The sequence below is a fragment of the Eptesicus fuscus genome, chromosome 1 (assembly GCF_027574615.1).
Source record: "Eptesicus fuscus isolate TK198812 chromosome 1, DD_ASM_mEF_20220401, whole genome shotgun sequence".
NCBI classification, from domain to species: Eukaryota; Metazoa; Chordata; class Mammalia; order Chiroptera; family Vespertilionidae; genus Eptesicus; species Eptesicus fuscus.
Genome location: NC_072473.1, coordinates 108,022,838 through 108,044,508, shown reverse-complemented (window position 1 = coordinate 108,044,508; position 21,671 = coordinate 108,022,838). Strand labels below are relative to the sequence as shown.

The 21,671-nt window shown below is 42.0% G+C and overlaps 1 protein-coding gene across 4 annotated transcripts in view; it reads left to right on the top strand.

The window, feature by feature from the left end:
- The window catches only part of ZNF75D (zinc finger protein 75D), a 32,068-nt gene extending 12,054 nt beyond the window's left edge, over positions 1 to 20,014 (top strand). For all 4 annotated transcript variants that reach the window (XM_028138762.2, XM_028138758.2, XM_008161392.3 and 1 more), the window contains one exon: positions 19,094 to 20,014. In XM_028138762.2, coding sequence (XP_027994563.1) covers positions 19,094 to 19,803 — 710 coding nt within the window. In that variant the 3' untranslated portion in view covers positions 19,804 to 20,014. The remainder of the gene's footprint in view (positions 1 to 19,093) is intronic.
- Positions 20,015 to 21,671: the final 1,657 nt, after the last annotated feature.

Below are 21,671 nucleotides of genomic sequence, written 5' to 3'. Positions count from 1 at the left end.
AACTAGAGGCCCGGTGCACAAAATTCGTACACTCAGGGGTGGGGTCCTCAGCCCGGCCTGTGCCCTCTCGCAGTCCAGGAGCCCTCGGTGGATGTCTGATTGATGGCTTAGGCCCGCTCCCCACGCGAGAGGCTCCTGCCACCACCACTGCACTTGCCTGCAGTAAGCCCGGCTCAGGGCTTCTGGCTGAGCAGCATTCCCCCTGTGGGAGCGCACTGACCACCAGAGGCAGCTCCTGCATTGAATGTCTGCCCCCAGGTGGTCAGTGCGTGTCATAGTGACCGGTCGTTCCACTGCTTGGTCAATTTGCATATTAGCCTTTTATTATATAGGATTACATATTACTTTAATGTCTCATTTCCCAATATATGAGTCACTTTTTAACCTTTTGCACTCGGATGTCGAGTGTGACTTGACACGGTTAGCATCGGTAGCAGCTCTTTTTATACTCTTTGAATGTATCAATAATTTGAAATATAAAAAATTCCAAATAAATAAGTTTGTATGAAAAGAAACTCCAGTTTTTTATTCTACTGCCACGCTTTGTAAAATCTGGGGTATTTCAAAATTAAATCCTGAGTAGAATAAAGGAATCGAGAAAAAAGCAAGCGAGTGCAAAGGGTTAAAGTATGTTTAGGCTTCCTGGCTGGTGTTTCTCAGTAGTTGAGCATCAGCCTATGAATCAGGAAGTCACAGTTTGATTACTGGTCAGGGCACATGCCCGAGTTGCAGGCTAGATCCCCAGTGTGGGGTATGCAGGAGGAAGCCGATCAATGACTCTCATCATTGATGTTTCTATCTTTCTCTCTCTCTCCCTTTCTCTCTAAAATTAACAATAAAAATATATTAAAGTATGTTTATGCTAAAAATTTACAGTCTTTAAATTTACAGGTATTACCCAAACAATTTAAATATTTGTAGAAAAAGTAAACACCTACTTTTTCAATAGTTTATCAGTATTACTACTGAGTCCACAAACTGAGAATAACAAAAGGCCTACTCTTTTACTTCCTCTTAAATTCCAATTATTGAATCATAAATGGTACTCCATTTGAGATGATATTTTATGCAGAATATTTGGTGAATTATATTGAATTGTTAGTATGATTTCTTCAGAATTCTTAATCAGGATAAATCCTCTTTCATTTTTCAGGGTTACTGAGCTGTAGAATTAGACCTTGATGGCACTATTTATCTTCAGATGGTAATATGACATAATGGAGATTAGCATGGACTCTGAAAGTTGAGGAACCCAAGCTCAAATAATAAGCGACTTTCAGTGCTAGAAAACACTTATATTTAACTCCACCTGTGCATGAAACGTAAATGTAGAGATCAAACTTGTTTACATATGTAACATCCAATATAAGATGTAGAATCTTTTTCAAGATTTTAGAAGTTTCTTTCATCCCCCTTTCTGACTACTACCCTCAGAATTTCTTAATTTTCTGACCTTTATAATCATTGATAGTACCATCAGTTCATGAAATTCATATCAGTGGATTTATATGATGTATTCTCATTTGTGTCTCACTTCTTTTGCTCAGCATAATATCTATGAAATTAACCCATATTATTTTTCATATCAGGATTTTTTCTCTTTTTTTTTAGGTGTGTAGTATTCCATTATTTGAATTTACTACCATTCTTCCATTTTCCTGTAGGCAGATTTGTAAGTTGTTTCTAATTTAAAAATATTATGAATAAAGGTATGCTAAACATCCTTTCACATATGATTTTGAGGACCTATATGCCCATGTCTTTTATATATATAAAGCAGTAAATTTAATGACTCATGCTATAGGCATATGTTTAGTTTTAGTAGATACAGTTTTGCATCCTTTTATCCAAGTTATACAACCACCTGCAGTGAATGAGAGTTCCAGATCCTGCAGATGCTTGCCAATAATTAATATTATAAATCTATTTAATTTTAGCTATCCTGGTAAGTAGTAGAGGAATAAATTTGAGTTTATCTGGATAGATGATATTGAATATATTTCATATTTTTTGAGATTTGGATATTCTTCTTTATCAATTCTTGTTTACATTTGTGTTTTCTCTTTCCTGAGGTGCCCTGATTTTCCTCATATTGCTAAAGGATATTTTCATTGGAAATAGGACTCTGTTGACAGTTCCTTTATTTTTAGACTTTATGGTTTCTAATGGAAAACCTATTGTCATGAGAATTACTTTTTCCTTATAGATAAAGTGTTATTTGACATTCAGAAATTTCAAGATTTTTTTTCTTTTTTTCTTTTTTTTTTTCCCCCCAGAAGTTTGACTATGATGCCAGTGTTGATATCTTTGGGTTTATCTCATTTTGTATTTGCTCACCTTCTTAAAATTGAGGATTTCTTTCTTTTGACCAATTGAAAGAGTTTTCAGCCATTATTTCTTCAAGTACTCTTTCAGCTCCATTTCCTTTAACCCTTTGCACTTGCTTGCTTTTTTCTCGATTCCTTTATTCTACTCGGGATTTAATTTTTTAAATACCCCAGATTTTACAAAGCGCAGCAGAGAATAAAAAACTGGAGTTTCTTTTCATACAAACTTATTTATTTGGATTTTTTTATATTTGAAATTATTGATACATTCAAAGAGTATAAAAAGAGCTGCTACCGATGCTAACCGTGTCGAGTCACACTCGACATCCAAGTGCAAAAGGTTAATTTCTTCCTGGACTCCAAATGTTACAGTTTGATTTATTTACTTGTTTGTTTGTTTGTTTGTTGTTATGACTCCAGTGGTTCTGTGGTTCTGATCTTTTTCTGTTGTTGTTTTCAAGCCTATATTCTCCCTATTCTCATTGGATATTTTTATTGTTATTGTTATATTTTCTAGTCCCCTGAGTGTTTCCTCTGTTCCATCCATTCTGCTTTGTTATTCACTGAGTTATTTATTTCAGTTATTACATTCTTCTGTACTATATTTTTCATTTGGTTCTTCTTTATAGCTTCATTTTCTTTGAGTTATTTATTTCAGTTATTACATTCTTCTGTACTATAATTTTCATTTGGTTCTTCTTTATAGCTTCATTTTCTTTGCTGAGACTTTCTTTTTTTTTTTTTTAAATATATTTTATTGATTTTTTACAGAGAGGAAGAGAGAGGGATAGAGAGCTAGAAACATCGATGAGAGAGAAACATCGATCAGCTGCCTCCTGCACACCCCCTACTGGGGATGTGCCCGCAACCAAGGTACATGCCCCTGACCGGAATCGAACCTGGGACCCTTGAGTCCGCAGGCCGACGCTCTATCCACTGAGCCAAACCGGCCTCGGCATTTTGCTGAGACTTTCTATTTACTTGCCATAACTTTTTTTTTCCCATTTAAGGATGTTCAAAATTACTCATGTAAAGATTATTTTGATGGCTGCTTTAAACTTATTATCAAATAACTCTGTCATCTCTACTATCTCAGTGTTAGTATCTATTCTTTTTTATTCAGTTTTAGATCTTTCTGCTTCTTTGTATGAATAATTTGATAATTGAAACCTAGAAATTTTGAGAGCTTGTTTGGAGGTTCTAGCAGGGGAGTGCAGCTACTCGTATACCCTTGACCGAAGACCAGTCCTCTCCTCTGGGGGGAAAGTCGTCCTCTTTGACCGAGCAGGGAGGAGGGGGACACCCGCCTAGCCAGCCAGATCAGCCGAATCAACCCTGGCGATCAGTGGGGTGACAGATGTCACAGCCAGATCGCCCTCACATCCGAAACCTAGAAATTTTGAGCATTATGAAACTCTGGATCTTTTTCAACCCTGTTTTATCTGCCTTTGCTTTGATACTGCTCTGGTAAGGGACGAGTGAGATGCCACCTAATTATTTCAAAAAGAGAGTAGAAGTCCAGGTTCCCCACTTGGCCCAAGGTTTGTAGGTGTGTGTGTTGGGGGAAAAGAGTGGGTATTCATTATTGTTATGAGATGGTGGGAGTTCTGGCTCCCTGCTATTCTTCTGCCAATATCTCCCCATGTGGAGGGATAAGTCTGCTTTGTTTCTATTTCTTACGGTTTCCACTTACATGACCCAGGACTGCCTCCTGCTGGTGCGGCCAGGATCCAGGACTGACTCCCGCCCGGAACGGCTGACCCGCAGCCACGGCAACCCAGCACTGACTTCCAGTCTGGTCGAGCCTCCAGTCGTAATGGTCATTAAGACCCTGGCTCTTTATTATATAAATGCCATTGATTTTGTTTTGGTCTTGTATCCTGTGACCCTACTGAAATCACTTATTAGTTCTAAGAGGGTTTTTTTTGATTTCTTGAGATTTTTCCATATAGACAATCACATAATATGTAATTCCTTTTATTTCTTTCTTGTCTTCTCCATTTTTTGATCATTTTTATTTTTCAATTACAGTTGACATACATTGTTATATTAGTTTCAGGTATACACCTCAGTGATTAGACATTACATAATTTACTAAGTGATCATCCCAATAAATCTAGTACCAATCTGTTACCATACATATTTTATTAAAATATTATTGACTATACTAGAAGCCCGGTGCACGAAATTCGTGCACGGCGGGGGGTTGTCCCTCAGCCCAGCCTGTACCCTCTCCAATCTGGGACTCCTGGAGGGATGTCCGACTGCCCGTTTAGGCCCGATCCTGTCCAGTCGGACATCCCTCTCACAATCCAGGACTGCTGGCTCCCAACTGCTTGCCTGCCTGCCTTCCTGATTGCCCCTAACCACTTCTGCCTGCCAGCCTGATCACCCCCTAACCACTCTGCTGCCAGCCTGGTTGATGCTTAACTGCTCCCCTGGCAGCCTGTTTGCCCCCAACTTCCCTCCTCTGCCAGCCTGGTCACCCCTAACTGCCCTCTCCTGCAGGGTTGATCACCTCCAACTGCCCTCCCTTGCAGGCCTGGTCCCTCTCAACTGCCCTCCCTTGCAGGCCTGGTCCCTCTCAACTGCCCTCCCTTGCAGGTCGGGTGCCTCCCAACTGCCCTCTCCTGCTGGCCATCTTGTAGTGGCCATCTTGTGTCCACTTGGGGACAGGATCTTTGACCACATGGGGGCAGCTATATTATGTGTTGCAGTGATGACCAATCTGTATATTACTCTTTTATTAGATAGGATAGAGGCATGGTGCACTGGTAGGGGGCCAGCTGGTTTGCCCTGAAGGGTGTCCCGGATCAGGGTGGGTGTTCCCTTGGGGCGTGGGGCGGCCTGAGCGAGGGGCCTGTGGTTGTTTGCAGGCCGGCCATGCCCCCTGGCAACCCAAGAGGAGGCCCTGGTATCTGGAATTTATTTTCCTCCTACAATTGAAACTTTGTAGCCTGGAGCGGAGCCAAGCCTGCTGCTCCCTCTGTGGCCGGCAGCCGTTTCTGTGGCAGTTAATTCACCTTCTACAATTGAAACTTTGTAGCCTTAAGCAGGTGAGCCCGGCCAGGGTGTGCGGAAAGCTTTGCTTCCCCTGTTGCCGCCGGCAACCCTGGCCTGCTCTCTCAAGCTCCATTCTGCCGCCATTTGTTTGAATTTGTTTACCTTCTATAATTGAAACTTTGTAGCTTGAGTGGAGGCTTAGGCCTGCAACGGCTATGGAAAGCTTGGCTTGCTCTGTTACCTGGGAAACCTTGCTCTCTATGGCTGTAGCCATCTTGGATGGAGTTAATTTGCATACTCGCCCTGATTGGCTGGTGGGCGTGGCTTATGTAGCAGAGTGATGGTTAATTTGCATATTACCATTTTATTAGAGAGGATTCCCTGTGCTGTACTTTACAGCTCCATGACTATTCTGTAACAACCAATTTGTACTTCTTTTTTAAAAAATACATTTTTATTGATTTCAGAGAGGAAGGGAAAGGGAGAGAGAGATAGAAATATCAGTGATGAGAGAGAATCATTAATCGGTTGCCTCCTGCATGCCCCCCACTGGGGATCGAGCCTGGAACACAGGCATGTGCCCTTGACCGTAATCGGACCTAGGACCTTTCAGTCTGCAGGCTGACGCTTTATTTACTAAGCCAAACCTGTTAGGACCCAGTTTGTACTTCTTAATCCCTTCACCTTTTTTACCCATCTCCTAACCCCCCTCTCATCTGACAACCGTCAAAATGTTCTTTATATCTATGAGTCTGTTTCTGTTCTGCTTATTCATTTATTTTGTTTTTTAGATTCAATTGATCATAGATACATATTTATTGCCATTTTATTGTTCATATTTTTTATCTTTTATTCTTACTATTCTTAAAGAAGATCCTTTACTATCTATATATATACTAGAAGCCCGGTGCACGAAATTCGTGCACGGCGGGGAGTGGGGGTAGCAGGGTGTGTTGTCCCTCAGCCAAGCATGCAGTCTCTCCAATCTGGGACCCCTCAAGGGACCTTCAATTTTCCTTCAAGAGTGTGGTGGAAAAACCCTAGATTACCTTCTTGGATTCTTATAACCCAAATTACCAAGAACACTGCAATTGGTGGCCTACAGGGAGCTTAGCCAATGAGTTGTCAGAAAAGGTATTTACTCTCAAAATGGTTTGACTCAGTGGATAGACCGTGGGCCTGCAGACTGAAGGGTCCCAGGTTTGATTCCTGTTAAGGGCATGTACTTTGATTGGAGGCATATCCCCAGTGGGGAGTGTGCAGGAGGCAGCTAATGGATGTTTCTCTCTCATTGATATTTCTGACTGTCTATCCCTCTTCTCTGTAAAAAAAATAAAAAATCAATAAAAATTTTTTTAAAAGGTGTATCCTCTGCAGCTCATGCAGCCCCTGGGTTGTGTCCACTGGGCTAGGGCATGTCCCTGCCACCCAGTGGTGGCTGCCGGGGTCTCCACACACCCCAGAGGCCAGCAGACATCCCCCTGTGGAGGGTGCTAGGCTTGGGGCATGGACACAATCTGCCACTTGGTGCTTGGAGCTTGGAAAGCCTCTGGGGTGGGACGGGAACATCCCCATCTCCAAACGCCCCAAGGCCAGCAGCCAGCCCCACCATGGGCCTCAGGCTTGAGGCTTGCAGGGACCCTGGGCAGCACGCAGTGGTGGCCGCCAGGGTCTTAGCAAACCCAGGAGGCCAGCAGCAGCCCCTGGTCCTGGGCGCCTGGCTAGAGGGGTGGCCCCAAACTGCTTGCAAAGGCTCCTGCACAAAGCGGCGGTTTGGGGCCATGCCCCCAGCCAGGCACTCAGGCTCGGGGCTTGCAGGGACCCCAGGCAGCACACAGCAGTGGCCGCCAGGGTCTGGGCACACCCCGGAGGCCAGTGGCAGCCCCCGGTCCTGGGCGCCTGGCTGGGGGCGTGGCCCCAAACCGCTTGCAAAGGTTCCTGCACAAAGCAGAAAGCGGGGATTTGGGGCCATGCCCTCAGCCAGGCGCTCAAGCTCGGGGCTTGCAGGGATCCTGGGCAGCACACAGCAGTGGCCGCCAGGGTCTTGGCACACCCCAGAGGCCAGCGGCAGCCCCCGGTCCTGGGCGTCTGGCTGGGGGCGTGGCCCCAAACCGCCGCTTTGTGCAGGAGCCTTTGCAAGCCACTGGGGGCGGGGCGGAACATCCCCGCGTCGATGCGAGGATGTTCCGCCCACCAGGTTGCTTGGCGCCTACACCCATAGGCTCTGAGTGGCCAGGGGGCATTCTGGGACCCCTGCCGCTCAGGACCTAAGCACGGGCCTACAGGCTAGGAGCGGCCTGGGTCCGGAGGATGTTTCCTGGACCCAGGCCACTCAGCGCCTGCATATGCAAATTAACCGCCATCTTGTTCACTCTGATTGGCTGTGGGCGTAGCGGAGGTGCGGTCAATTTGCATGTTTCTCTCTTATAAGGTAGGATAAGGCTAATATGCAAAGTGTCACCTCGGGAATTCAGCCGTGAGACTGGGAGTTCGATCATTCGCTATGATGTGCACTGAGCACCAGGGGGCAGCAGCAGGGTGCTGAGGGAGTGAAGGAAGGAGGAGGTGGAGGGAACTGCCTGGTGGTGGCGTGCAGGTGGTGAGGGAAGAAGGAAGCAGGGAGGTGAAGGAACCGTGCGGTGGCAGCATGTGTGTGGTGAGGGAAGGAGGAGGTGGGGAACCTGATTGGCCCTGATCGCTGGCCAGGCCTACGGACCCTACCTGTGCACGAATTTCATGCACCAGGCCTCTAGTTTTATATAAGGCTGGTTTGGTGGTGATGAATGATGGTTGTTCTGTAGTTTAGTTGTATCTTTTATGTGTTTGTGCAATGAGGCGAGTACTGCATTTACCTAAAGGCCATCTTGCCCAGAAGTTACCTTTTATTTTTATTGCAATAGTCCCAACTTCCAGTATTATGCTGAATAAGAGTGATGAGAGTACACATCCTTGCCTTGTTTCCAATCTTCATGAAAACATTGTCTTTCACCATTATCTTTTTTTTTTAAATTTTTTTAAGGTTATTTTTTTTTATTGAGGTATTATATGTGTACATATCTTACCATTACCCCCCCCACCCCACACCCATACATGCCCTCACCCCCCAGAGTTTTGCGTCCATTGTTTATGCTTATATGCATGCACACAAGTCCTTCGTTTGATTTCATAACTCCACCACCTCTCCCTAACCCTCCCCCTGTAATTTGGAAGTCTGTTTGATGCTTTACTGTCTCTGTATCTATCTTTTTGTTCATCACTCTATAATGTTCTTTACTATCCCTAAATGAGTGAGATCATGTGGTATTTTTCTTTCATTGACTGGCTTATTTCACTTAGCATAATGTTCTCCAATTCCATCCAGGTTGCTGCAAATGATGAGAATTCCTTCTTTTTTATGGCAGCATAGTATTCCATTGTGTAGATGTACCACAGTTTTCCGATCCAGTCATCTGCTGATGGGCACCTAGGCTGTTTCCAAATCTTAGCTATTGTAAATTGTGCTGCTATGAACATAGGGGTGCATATATCCTTTCTGATTGGTGTTTCTAGTTTCTTCGGATATATTCCCAGGAGTGGGATTACTGGGTCAAATGGGAGTTCCATTTTCAGTTTTTTGAGGAAACTCCATACTGTTCTCCACAGTGGCTGCACCAGTCTGCATTCCCACCAGCAGTGCACGAGGGTTCCTTTTTCTCCGCATCCTCGCCAACACTTGTCATTTGTTGATTTGTTGATGATAGCCATTCTGACAGGTGTGAGATGGTACCTCATTGTTGTTTTGATTTGCATCTCTCGGATAATAAGTGACTTTGAGCATGTTTTCATGTGTTTCTTGGCCTTCCTTCTGTCTTCTTTTGAAAATATTCTGTTTAGGTCTGTTGCCCATTTTTTTATTGGATCATTTATCTTCCTCTTATTAAGTTGCATAAGCTGTCTGTAGATGTTGGAGATTAAAACTTTATCAGTGATAGCATTTGCAAATATGTTCTCCCATGCAGTGGGCTTTCTCGTTGTTTTGTTGATTGTTTCTTTTGCTGTAAAAAAGCTTTTTATTTTGATGTAGTCCCATTTGTTAATTTTCTCTTTAGCTTCCATTGCCCTAGGGGCAGTATCAGTGAAGAAGTTCTTTTGGCATATGTCTGAGACTTTGTTGCCTGTGGATTCCTCTAGTATTTTTATGGTTTCCCGTCTTATGTTTAAGTCCTGTATCCATTTTGAGTTTATTTTCGTGTATGGTGTAAGTTGGTGATCTAGTTTCAGTTTTTTGCATGTATCTGTCCAATTTTCCCAACACCATTTATTGAAGAGACTGTCTTGACTCCATTGTATGTTCATGCCTCCTTTGTCAAATATTAATTGAGCATAGTGGTTTGGGTCGATATCTGGGTTCTCTATTCTGTTCCATTGATCAATATGCCTGTTCTTGTGCCAGTACCAGGCTGTTTTGAGAACAGTGGCTTTGTAATACAGCTTGAAATCTGGTATTGAGATCCCACCTACTTTATTCTTCTTTCTCAGGATTGCTGTGGCTATTCGGGGTCTTTTTTAATTCCAGATGAATTTTTGGAGAGTTCTTTCTAGGTCTGTGAAATATGCTGTTGGTATTTTGATGGGGAGTGCATTGAATCTGTAGATTGCTTTGGGTAGTATGGACATTTTAATGATGTTGATTCTACCAATCCATGAACATGGTATGTTCTTCCATCTGTTTACGTCTTCCTCTATCTCTTTTTTCAGTGTCCTGTAGTTTTCTGCGTATAGGTCTTTTACCTCCTTAGTTAAGTTTCTTTCTAGGTATCTTAATTTTTTTGGTGCGATGGTAAATGGGATTGCTTTTTTAGTCTCTCTTTCTGTAAGTTCATTATTGGTGTATAGAAAAGCCATAGATTTCTTGGCGTTAATTTTGTATCCTGCTACATTGCCAAATTCATTTATTAAGTCTATTAGATTTTTTATGGAATCTTTTGGGTTTTTTATGTACAATATCTTTCACCATTATCTTGGATGTATAGGGATTTTTGTTGATAATCTTTATCAAGTCTATATAATTTCTATGTTCCTTAGTGTTTTATAATAAATGGATGTGGAATTTCTTAAATACTTTTCTGTGTAAGTTTATAGGGTTGTGATCTTACAAAGCTTATTGATATGGTGGGTTGTATTGATCAATTTCATATGTTGAACCAGCTTAGCATACCTGCAATAAATTTGACTTGATTATGTTATATAATACTTAAATATTGTTACATTCAGTTTACCAATATTTTGGTGAGGATCTTTGCATTTAAGTTCACGGGAGATGTTAGTCTGTAGTCTTCTTTTTTAGTGTACTGTCCTTGTATGATTTTGCTATCAGGGTAATACTGGCCTTATTTTTAATTTATTTATTTACTTATATGTATTTTATTTTTACATGCAATAAACATTAATATTTAAAGGAAAAATGATTTTAAATATAATATTACATGCAATAAAAATTAATATTTCAAGTAAAAGATTTTAACTATAATAATATTACCAAAACTGTACTAACATAGTATAATATCACAAAAGTTGTAGGAAATATTAAAGATACGCAAATAACAGGGTTACTTCTATTATATTCTAAAATATTTTATTTTCTCTGGCTCTATTTTGGTTCATCAGTTTATGTTGTTCATTATATTCCACAAATGAGTGATATCATGTGATATTTATCTTTCTCTGACTGGCTTATTTCACTTAGCATAATGCTCTCCAGGTTCATCTATGCGTCGGAAATGGTAAGAATTTCTTCTTTTTTATAGCAGTGTAGTATTCCATTGTATAGATGTACCACAGTTTTTTAATCCACTCATCTGCTGATGGGCACTTAGGCTGTTTTCAAATTTTAGCTATTGTAAACTGTGCTGCTATGAACATAGGGGTGCCTATATGCTTTCTGATTGGTGTTTCTAGTTTCTTGAGATATATTCCTAGAAGTGGGATTACTGTGTCAAATAGGAGTTCCATTTTTAATTTTTTATGAAAACTCCATACTGTTTTTCACAGTGGCTGCATCAGTCTGCATTCCCATCAGCAGTGCAAGAGGGTTCCTTTTTCTCCACATCCTCGCCAGAACTTGTCATTTGTTGATTTGTTCATGACAGCTATTCTGACAGGTGTGAGATGGTACCTCACTGTCATTTTGATTTGCATCTCTCAGCTGATTAGTGACTTTGAGCATCTATATATATATATATATAAAAGGCTAATATGCTAAGTGTCTGACCGTCCAACCAGTCACTATGACACGCACTGACCACCAGGAGGCAGACGCTCAATGCAAGACCTGCCATGTCGCACACAGAGAAATAGCACCGCGGACCTGGCGCCCACAAAGCAACACTTGGCATCCCCCAAGCGGGACACAGGTCCCGCCACCACCCTGAGCAACAGCCCACCAAATCGCAGTCGACACTGCCGAGACCCCATGGGTAAAAATGCGGCCCATGGCCCAGCCCAGCCCAGAAACAGTCGCTATGGGCACTAGGTAATGATGTCACGTAGCAACACCTGGCTTCCTCTCCCCTAGCGACAACTAGCCTCCTTGGAGTTTCTTCAGCCCAGGAACACAACTTGCTTTATAGCCAGGTGCAAACATTTCACACTTTAACCAAATGTCTGTGAAGTGTTTTCCCATGCATCATCTCATTTGATCCACACAGAAGTCCTGGAGTAAGTAGATAGGAGACTCAGTGGAATCCTATTTTCTTTTCATTAGCTGGAAAACAGAGATTTAGAAAGTTTAGACACTTCACCCAACTGAAAAGAAGTAAGAAATGGTCAACCTTGAAAATGACTTCAGGTTTTTCACTGCGCAAAATATAGTCAAACACTGCTGCAGTTAAATATTTTACCCTTTGTTCCCCCTGCATGAACGAGAGTAATAATCTGCTTCATGTTGATGTTTACTGCTATGTTGCTGACAATTACCTGAAAGAGAAGTTGGGGTGCTTCACTGGGCTGGAACAAGTTTAGCTAAATCAGAAAGCAAGTCTAATTAAGCAAGTTTATTATCTACACTAAAAAAAGAGAAACATGCAAATTGACCATCACTCCACTATGCCCACCAGCCAATCAGGAGTAAGTATGTAAATTAACCCAACAAAGATGATGGTGGCCACGGAGCTGGAGCGAGCAGGAAGCTTGGGTTGTCCCCCGTGATGGAGGAAGCCAAGCTTCCTGGCTGGCCCTGGCCTCTGCTCAAGGCTACAAAGTTTCAGTTATAGAAGATAAATAAATCCCAGATACCTGATTCCAGCTGGCCCTGGCTTCCGCTCAAGGAGTACGACGAAAAAAAAAAAGAAAGAAAAGAAGAAACTAGAAACACCAATCAGAAAGGATATATGCATCACTATGTTCATAGCAGCACAATTTACAATAGCTAAGATTTGGAAACAGCCTAGGTTCCCATCAGCAGATGACTGGATCAGAAAACTATGGTACATCTACACAATGGAATACTATGCTGCCATAAAAAAGAAGGAATTCTCATCATTTGCAGCAACCTGGATGGAATTGGAGAACATTATGCTAAGTGAAATAAGCCAGTCAATGAAAGAAAAATACCACATGATCTCACTCATTTATGGATAGTAAAGAACATTATAAAGTGATGAACAAAAAGATAGATACAGAGACAGTAAAGCATCAAACAGACTTTCAGGTTGCAGGGGGAAAGTTGGGGAGAGGAGGGGAAGATGTGAGGTCGAGCGAAGGACTTGTATGCATGCATATAGGCATGGACAATGGACGCAGAGCTCTAGGGGGTGGGGGCATGTGTGGGTGTGGGGTGGTGGGGTAATGGTAAGATATGTACACATATAATACCTCAATAAAAAAAATGTTAAAAAAAAAAAGAAAGAAAAAAAGGAGGGGCTGGGAGCCTGGATTGCCAAGTGGGCGTGGCCAGCCTGAAAACAGCCCTCAGCTCCTCACGTAGGCTGGCCACATTCCCATGGGGTGAGGGTCCCCACTGAGGGGCTTCACCAGCCTGCAAACAGCCATTAGCCCCTCACCCAGGCTGGCCAGGCACCCCAGCGGGGACCACCACCCTGAAGGGGGTGTGGCCAGCCTGTAAACCGCCCTCAGCCCCTCACCCATGCTGGCCAGGCACCCCAGCAGGGACCCCCACCCTGAAGGGGCTGTGGCCAGTTTGAAAATATCCCTCAGCCCCTCACCCAGGCTGGCCACGCCTCCCCCCACCAGGGACCCTCACCCCATGGGGGCATGACCAGCCTGCAAACCACCACAAGCCCCTTTCCCAGGCCGTCCCATTCCCCAAGGGAACCCCCACCCTGATCCAGGACACCCTTCAGGGCAAACCAGCCAGTCCCCACCCATGCACCAGGCCTCTATCTATACTAATAAAATGGTAATATGCTAATTAGACTGGGAGACCTTCTGGACGTTCTTCTGGACAAGCGGGGCTGAGGTAGAGGCAGTTAGAGGCCAAGAGGGGAGGGCAGTTGTGGGTGATCAGGCCAGGGTGGGACGGCAGTTGTGGGTGATCAGGCTGGTGGGGGGTGGGGCCGTTGGGGGGTAAGCAGACCAGCAGGGGGGCCAGTTGGGAGCGAGCAGGCCGTCAGTGGGGGCGGGCCAGTTGGGAGTGAGCAGGCCAGCAGGGGGGCAGTTGGGGACAAGCAGGCCAGTGGGGAGGGAAGGTAGGGGTGAGCAGGCCAGGGTGGGACGGCAGTTGTGGGTGATCAGGCTGGTGGGGGGCGGGGCCGTTGGGGGGTAAGCAGACCAGCAGGGGGGCCATTTGAGAGCGAGCAGGCTGTCAGTGGGGGCGGGCCAGTTGGGAGTGAGAAGGCCAGCAGGGGGGCAGTTGAGGGCAAGCAGGCCAGTGGGGAGGGAAGGTAGGGGTGAGCAGGCCAGCAGGGGGGGGCAGTTGGGAGTGTGCAGGCTGGTGGGGGGCATTTGGGGGCGAGCAGGCCTGCAGGCAGAGTGGTTAGGGGCAATCAGGCAGGTGAGCGGTTAGGAGCCAGCAGTCCCAGATTGCGAGAGGGATATCTGACTGCCAGTTTAGGCCCAATCCCTGTAAACCAACAGTAGGTCATCCTTCGAGGGGTCCCAGATTGGAGAGGGTGCAGGCTGGGCTGAGGGACACCCCCTCCCTCGTGCACGAATTTCATGCACCAGGCCTCTAGTCTATATATAAAAGGCTAAGTTGACTCACGCATGCACGATATATATAAAGCTTTTGCTGGCGCAAATCGCACATGTGTGTTTCGATCTGTTATTGTCTATTGTAAATTAGGTTGACACTTCTATTATAAAGAGCGAATACCGATACTAAAATAGTTCTTCTAATTAATTTCCTTTCAATGGCCACGAATTCTTACACTGGGCCACTAGTGTTTTCACATGTCTCTGTCCTTCTGTAGGTCCTCTTTCAAAAAGTGTCTATTGAGTTCCTGTGCCCATTTTTTGATTGGATTGTTTATCTTCCTTTTGTTAAGTTGTATGAGTTCCCTATAAGTTTTGGAAATTAAACCCTTATCGGAGATAACATTGGCAAATATGTTCTCCCATGCAGTGGGCTTTCTTGTTGTTTTGTTGATTGTTTCTCTTGCTGTGCAGAAGCTTTTTATTTTGATGTAGTCCCATTTGTTTATTTTCTCCTTAGTTTCTATTGCCTTAGGCGTTGTATCAGTAAAGATATTTCTAGGACATATGTCTGCTATATTGCTGCCTATAGCTTCTTCTAAGATTTTTATGGTTTCCTGTCTTACGTTTAAGTCCTTTATCCATATTGAGTTTATTTTTGTGTATGGTGTAAGTTAGTGGTCTAGTTTCATTTTTTTGCATATATCTGTCCAGTTTTCCAACACCATTTATTGAAGAGACTGTCTTATCTCCATTGTATGCTCTTGCCTCCTTTGTCAAATATTAATTGAGCATATTGGCTTGGGTCAATTTCTGGGTTCTCTGTTCTGTTCCATTGGTCTATATGTCTGTTTTTGTGCCAGTACCAGGCAGTTTTGAGGACAGTGACTTTGTAATATAGCTTGATATCTGGTATTGTGATCCCTCCAACTTTGTTCTTCTTTTCAAGATTGCTGCAGCTATTCGGGGTCTTTTTTTTATTCCAGATGAATATTTGGAGAGTTTGTTTTAGTTCTGTGAAATATGCTGTTGGTACTTTAATGGGGATTGCATTGAATCTATAGATTGCTTTGGGTAGTATGGACATTTTAAAGATGAAAGAACTTTGTTTGATTGTGATTTCTGCTCTGATATTTATTACTTTCTTTCTTCAACTTGATTTGGGTTTATTTTGCTTTTTTTTTATTTTCTAGTTTCTTGGGGTAGCAACTTAGATTATTGATTTGAGACCTTTCCCCTTTTCTATTGTAAGCATTTTGGCTATATATTTTCCTCCAAGCACTTCTTTATTTAAAAATTTATTTTAATGTTTAAAGTATTACAAAGAGTAGCACATATGTCTCCTTTTTTCCCCCATTGACCTTCCCCCAGTCTCCCCTACCCCCCAGTATCTTGTATCCATTGATTATGCTTATATGCACACATACCAGTCCTTCAGTTGATTTCTTACCTCCCCCCAACCCTCCCCAGGCTTCCTGCTGTATTTTGACAGTCTGTTCAATGCTGCTCTGCCTCTGTATCTATTTTTGTTCATCAGTTTATAATGTTCTTTATCATCCATAAATGAGTGAGATCATGTGGTGTTTTTCTTTCATTGACTGGCTTATTTCACTTAGCATAATGCTCTCCAATTTCATCCATGCTGTTGCAAATGGTAAGAATTCCTTCTTTTTTGTAGCAGCATAGTATTCCATTGTGTAGATGTACCACAGTTTTCTAATCCATTCATCTGCTGATAGGCTGTTTCCAAATCTTAGCTATGGTAAATTGTGCTGCTATGAACATAGGGGTGCATATATCCTTTCTGATTGGTGTTTCTAGTTTCTTGGGATATATGCCTAGAAGTGGGATTACTGGGTCAAATGGGAGTTCCATTTTTAACTTTTTGAGGAAACTCCATACTGTTTTCCACAGTGGCTGCACCAGTCTGCATTCCCACCTGCAGTGACGAAGGGTTCCTTTTTCTCCGCATCCTCTCCAGCACTTGTCATTTGTTGATTTGTTGATGATACCCATTCTGACAGGTGTGAGGTGGTACCTCATTGTTGTTTTGATTTGCATCTCTGGGATGATTAGTGACTTTGAGCGTGTTTTCATGTGTCTCTTGGCTTTCTGAATATCCTCTTTTCGAAAAGTGCCTATTTAGGTCCTTTCCCCATTTTTTTATTGTGTTGTTTATCTTTCTTTTGTTAAGTTGTATGAGTTCCCTATAAGTTTTGGAAATTAAACCCTTATCGGAGATAACATTGGCAAATATGTTCTCCCATGCAGTGGGCTTTCTTGTTGTTTTGTTGATGGTTTCTCTTGCTGTGCAGAAGCTTTTTATTTTGATGTAGTCCTATTTGTTTATTTTCTCCTTAGTCTCTCTTGCCCTAGGATCTGTGTCTGTAAAGATATTGCTATGGCATATGTCTGCAATTTCGCTGCCTATGGAGTCTTGTAGGATTTTTATTGGTGCCCCGTCTTACATTTAAGTCCTTTATCCATTTTGAGTTTATTTTTGTGTATGGTGTAAGTTAGTTGCCTAGTTTCATTTTTTTGCATATATCTGTCCAGTTTTCCAACACCATTTATTGAAGAGACTGTCTTGTCTCCATTGTATGCTCTTGCCTCCTTTGTCAAATATTAATTGAGCATATTGGCTTGGGTCAATTTCTGGGTTCTCTGTTCTGTTTCATTGGTCTATATGTCTGTTCTTGTGCCAGTACCAGGCAGTTTTGAGGACAGTGACTTTGTAATACAGCTTGATATCTGGTATTGTGATCCCTCCAACTTTGTTCTTCTTTTTCAAAATTGCTGCAGCTATTCGGGGTCTTTTTTTATTCCAGATGAATGTTTGGAGAGTTTGTTCTAGGTCTGTGAAATATTCCATTGGTACCTTAATGGGGATTGCATTGAATCTATAGATTGCTTTGGGTAGTATGAACATTTTAAAGATGAAAGAACTTTGTTTGATTGTGATTTCTGCTCTGATATTTATTATTTTCTTTCTTCAACTTGATTTGGGTTTACTTTGCTTTTTTTTTCTAGTTTCTTGGGGTAACAACTTAGATTATTGATTTGAGACCTTTCCCCTTTTCTATTGTAAGCATTTTGGCTATACATTTTCATCCAAGCACTTCTTTAGCTTCATTCCACATATTTTGATATGTTGTAATTTTGTTTTCATTCAACTATGTATGTTTTTTGTTGTTATTCCTCACCCAAGTATTTTTTTCCCATTGATTTTCTAGAGAGAGTGGAAGGAAGGGGGCAGAGAGAAAGGGAGAGGGAGAAGGAGAGAGAAAAAGAGAAACTGATGTGAGAGAGACACATAGATTGGCTGCCTCCTGTATGAGGCCAGGACTAGAACCTGCAACTCAGGTACATGCACTTGACTAGGAATCAAACCTGAGATCCTTTGGTGTGCAGACCAATGCTCCAACCACTGAACCACACTGGCCAGGGCTCAAATATATATTTTTACCTTTCTTTTGAGACTTTCCCTTTAAACCATGGACTATTTAGAAGTATTGTTTAATTTCATGTATTTTTAGATTTTCTGGTCTTAGATTTTTTTTGAATTCTAGTCTGATTTCATTTTTATCAGATTGCCTTTTCTCACTTAAGTTGTGAATTTGTTTGTTTGTTCTCATTCTGATGGGTGCATTTTTATTGTGTCCTGCTCATTTTGTCTATTATGTTAGGAGAGTCTGGGTCCTATTTAAATAATTTAATGGGCAGTCACCATGTTTTAGTTTATTACATATGTTCTTTCCTACTTTTATGGGATATGCTCCAGTGACAATTTTAATTTTCAGAGACTTTTTGTTATTTCCTTGGTTTATGTGGCACTGATAGGACTCCCATGTGTCTCTCCTGGTGCTCCCTGAGGGTAAGGAAGGTATTTACTTAGGCCAGAGTATCTCTCAGTGAGAATTGGGAGTCTTGGACCCACAGGGATGAAAGGCTTCCTGGGCCAGGCCACTTGTGCCTAGGCATCTCGCTAGTTCTGCCTGCCCATTTTGTAATAGGTTCTTATGTTGTCAGAAGGTTTCCCATGAAAACTGGGGAAGGAAGAAGCCTATTCAGGAAGGCTTCTGTTGCTAGGTTGTGAGTTAGAAAACATTAGATCTGGGTTGCCTTCTTCTGTTGGATGTGGGTATGTAAGAATCCTTGCTATGTTATTCTCCTAGTCCTGGGGTCCCAAACTATTTTCCCACTTTTTATAATTCTCTGTTGGTCCCTGGCTGGCGTGGATCAGTTGTTTGGGTGTCGTCCCATGCACCAAAGGTTGCCAGTTTGATTCCTGGTCAGGGCACATGCCCTGGTTACTCGCTCAATCCGAGTAGGGGGTGTGCAGGAGGCAGCCACTTGATGTTCAGCTTTCACATCGATGCTTCTCTCTCCCTCTCCCTTGTCTCTAAAAATCAATTTTTAAAAATATTTTTAAAATGTTATTAAAATTCTCTGTTGGTTTGTTGTTGGGCCTAGTAGGGAGGATCAGGGAGAAATAGGTCTATGCAATTTTGTGTGGATTGGACTAGAAAACACTTGTTCCTGTATTTTTTTTAAAATCATTGATTTTTTAAGCTCCATTCCTAGTTTTGTTGTATTGGGACACAGATGACTGATTCTTCTGTTTATTCCAACAGGGTTAAAGCTCAAAAATGACACTGGAAATGACCCACCTATGTCTACTTCTACATTAGAAATACAAACAACAGGATGCAAAGTATTAAGAAAGGCCAGAATGAAAGTTGCCCAGAAAACAACAGGCAAAGAAAATCATGGTAGTACACATAAGGTACGGAAACGGCCTCGAGCTTTTCTGGGGAGGAAGAGAAAGAAACTTTCAACTTGTAAACAAGAGCTTCCAAAACATATGGATCTTCATGGGAAAGGCCATGCAGGAGAGAAACCTTTTAAATGTCAGGAATGTGGGAAAGGCTTCAGAGTCAGCTCTGATCTAATTAAGCACCAGAGAATTCACACTGAAGAGAAACCCTATAAATGTGAACAGTGTGATAAGAGGTTTAGATGGAGTTCAGATTTAAATAAGCACTTAATGGCACACCAAGGAATAAAACCATATAGATGCTCATGGTGTGGGAAAAGCTTTAGTCATAATACAAATCTACACACACACCTAAGAATTCACACAGGAGAGAAGCCCTTTAAATGTTATGAATGTGGAAAAAGATTCATTCAGAACTCGCACCTTATTAAACACCAAAGAACCCACACAGGTGAGCAGCCTTATTCCTGTAGCATATGTAGGAGAAACTTCAGCAGGCGGTCAAGCCTTCTTAGACACCAAAAGCTCCATGGGAGAAAGGAATCATGTCCAGAATCTCCAGTCTGAAGAAAGTCACCATATGGAGCTTGACCCTAGAGGCAATAAAAGAATACAAAATCATGCACCTAGGATTATGTCATCAACAGAAAATTTGGGAGGGGTACATGTCATGCTTCACATAAAGGAATCTAAGTTGTCTCTCTTATTCAGCATTGTATCTTCATTGCCTACCATAAGACTGATAACATAATGGGTACTTTATAAATAAAAGAATGAAAATATAACAATCATGTCTATAGTTTATCTATCTATCTATCTATCTATCTATCTATCTATCTATCTATCTATATTATTACCTTCCCAACCCTATGTGATTTAAATTCTTCAGGTAGGTATCAGGTCCTCAGATAATGTATGATGGCCATTAGTCCTACTCTCATTCTCAGGAGAGGTGGAAAATAAGAATATTCAGGTTCTCTGAAGGGAGCTCAGAGAGTATTACTAAGTTAGACTTTCTAGGGCTATTATTATTTGTGGATGAACAACCAAGCCCATGGCTCAGGGAACTTTATTCTGGAACAGTAAGAGAGGATTCACTGTTTGCCCTGGAAGAAGTACACCCATTCTAGTTGCTCCTCCCATGAACACTACTACAATGTTTTCTGTCAAGGAATTCCAAGTCACATGTGAAGGCTTAATATCAACACAGACCTTGGGACCTTGTAAGCACTTGATATATCTCCTCCTGCTGATCCTTTCAACACTGAGGTATATAGAGTGTAATGGTGAAGGAGGCAGTCTGGGCCCTCATTCTGTTATCTTCAAAAGCACAGAGCAGTGGTTATTGGTCTTTTTTTACTTTAACTTTGTGGATTTGAGGCTTTCAAATTGGTGCCACACTGCTCCAGGGCCTAAAGGAAGGCCCATTATTATAGCTGTTCAGCACAACCCCATACACCTAAATGCTCTGCAGAAGATCTTGAGATTTTGTAAACTACTTGACTGTGCAATGCAAGGATAGCCCTGTGACCTAACCTCAATGCACATATCAGGAGGAAACATCCAGAAGTGTCAGAGCAAGGTAAGGCCTGTGGCTTATAATGATGGCCTCATGAGAGTTTGGTCAGATGGAAACTTTTTTGACATTGGTGGTTTCTATTCCTTCCCCATTGGCCTCAGTGATTATCTTCTGAAAAGCAATGTTATGTCAAGGGAAGCTGGAAGACATGGATTTATATCTTCGTCCAATCCTAGTTTATGATGTTGACCAAGGCTTCTATATATTGATTCATAAAATTGTATCTTTTTATGAAAGTGGCATGTTGTTGCATATTAAATTTGAACATTAAACAAAACATTGTTACCAAATTACGTAGATATGGCCAATGTTCACTTTTTTGAAATATATACAGCTATATTTTTTTCATCAAGAGACTTCTTTAAGCCTGTTTTCAGTTTTGTAAAATGGAGATAATTCCTTCTCAGGGCTGCTGTGAGGATTAAATGAGACATGTGAGCATGCCTAACACTGATGGGCCACATAACTGTTCCATAAACATTTGGAGCATTCTTCCTTCATCTTTCACCTAGTTTTTTTTTTAATTTTTAAACATTTTATTTATGATTTTTTTCCCAATGTCAGTTTACATTCAATATTACTTTGTATCCATTTGGGTGTTTTATTCCTCACCTGAATATATGGATTTTTAATTGATTTTTTTTTTCTAAACAGAAAGGTAGTGAAAGAAAACGAAAGAAACATCCATGCAGGGATCAAACCCAAAGTCTAGGTATGTGCCCTTACTAGGAATAGAACATGAAACTTTTTGGTATATGAGACAGTGTTCCAACCAACTGAGCCACCTGGCCAGGGCACTAGTTATTTTTTTTAAATCAACTTTATCTAGTCCAGATTTTAAGCATCCCTAATTAAT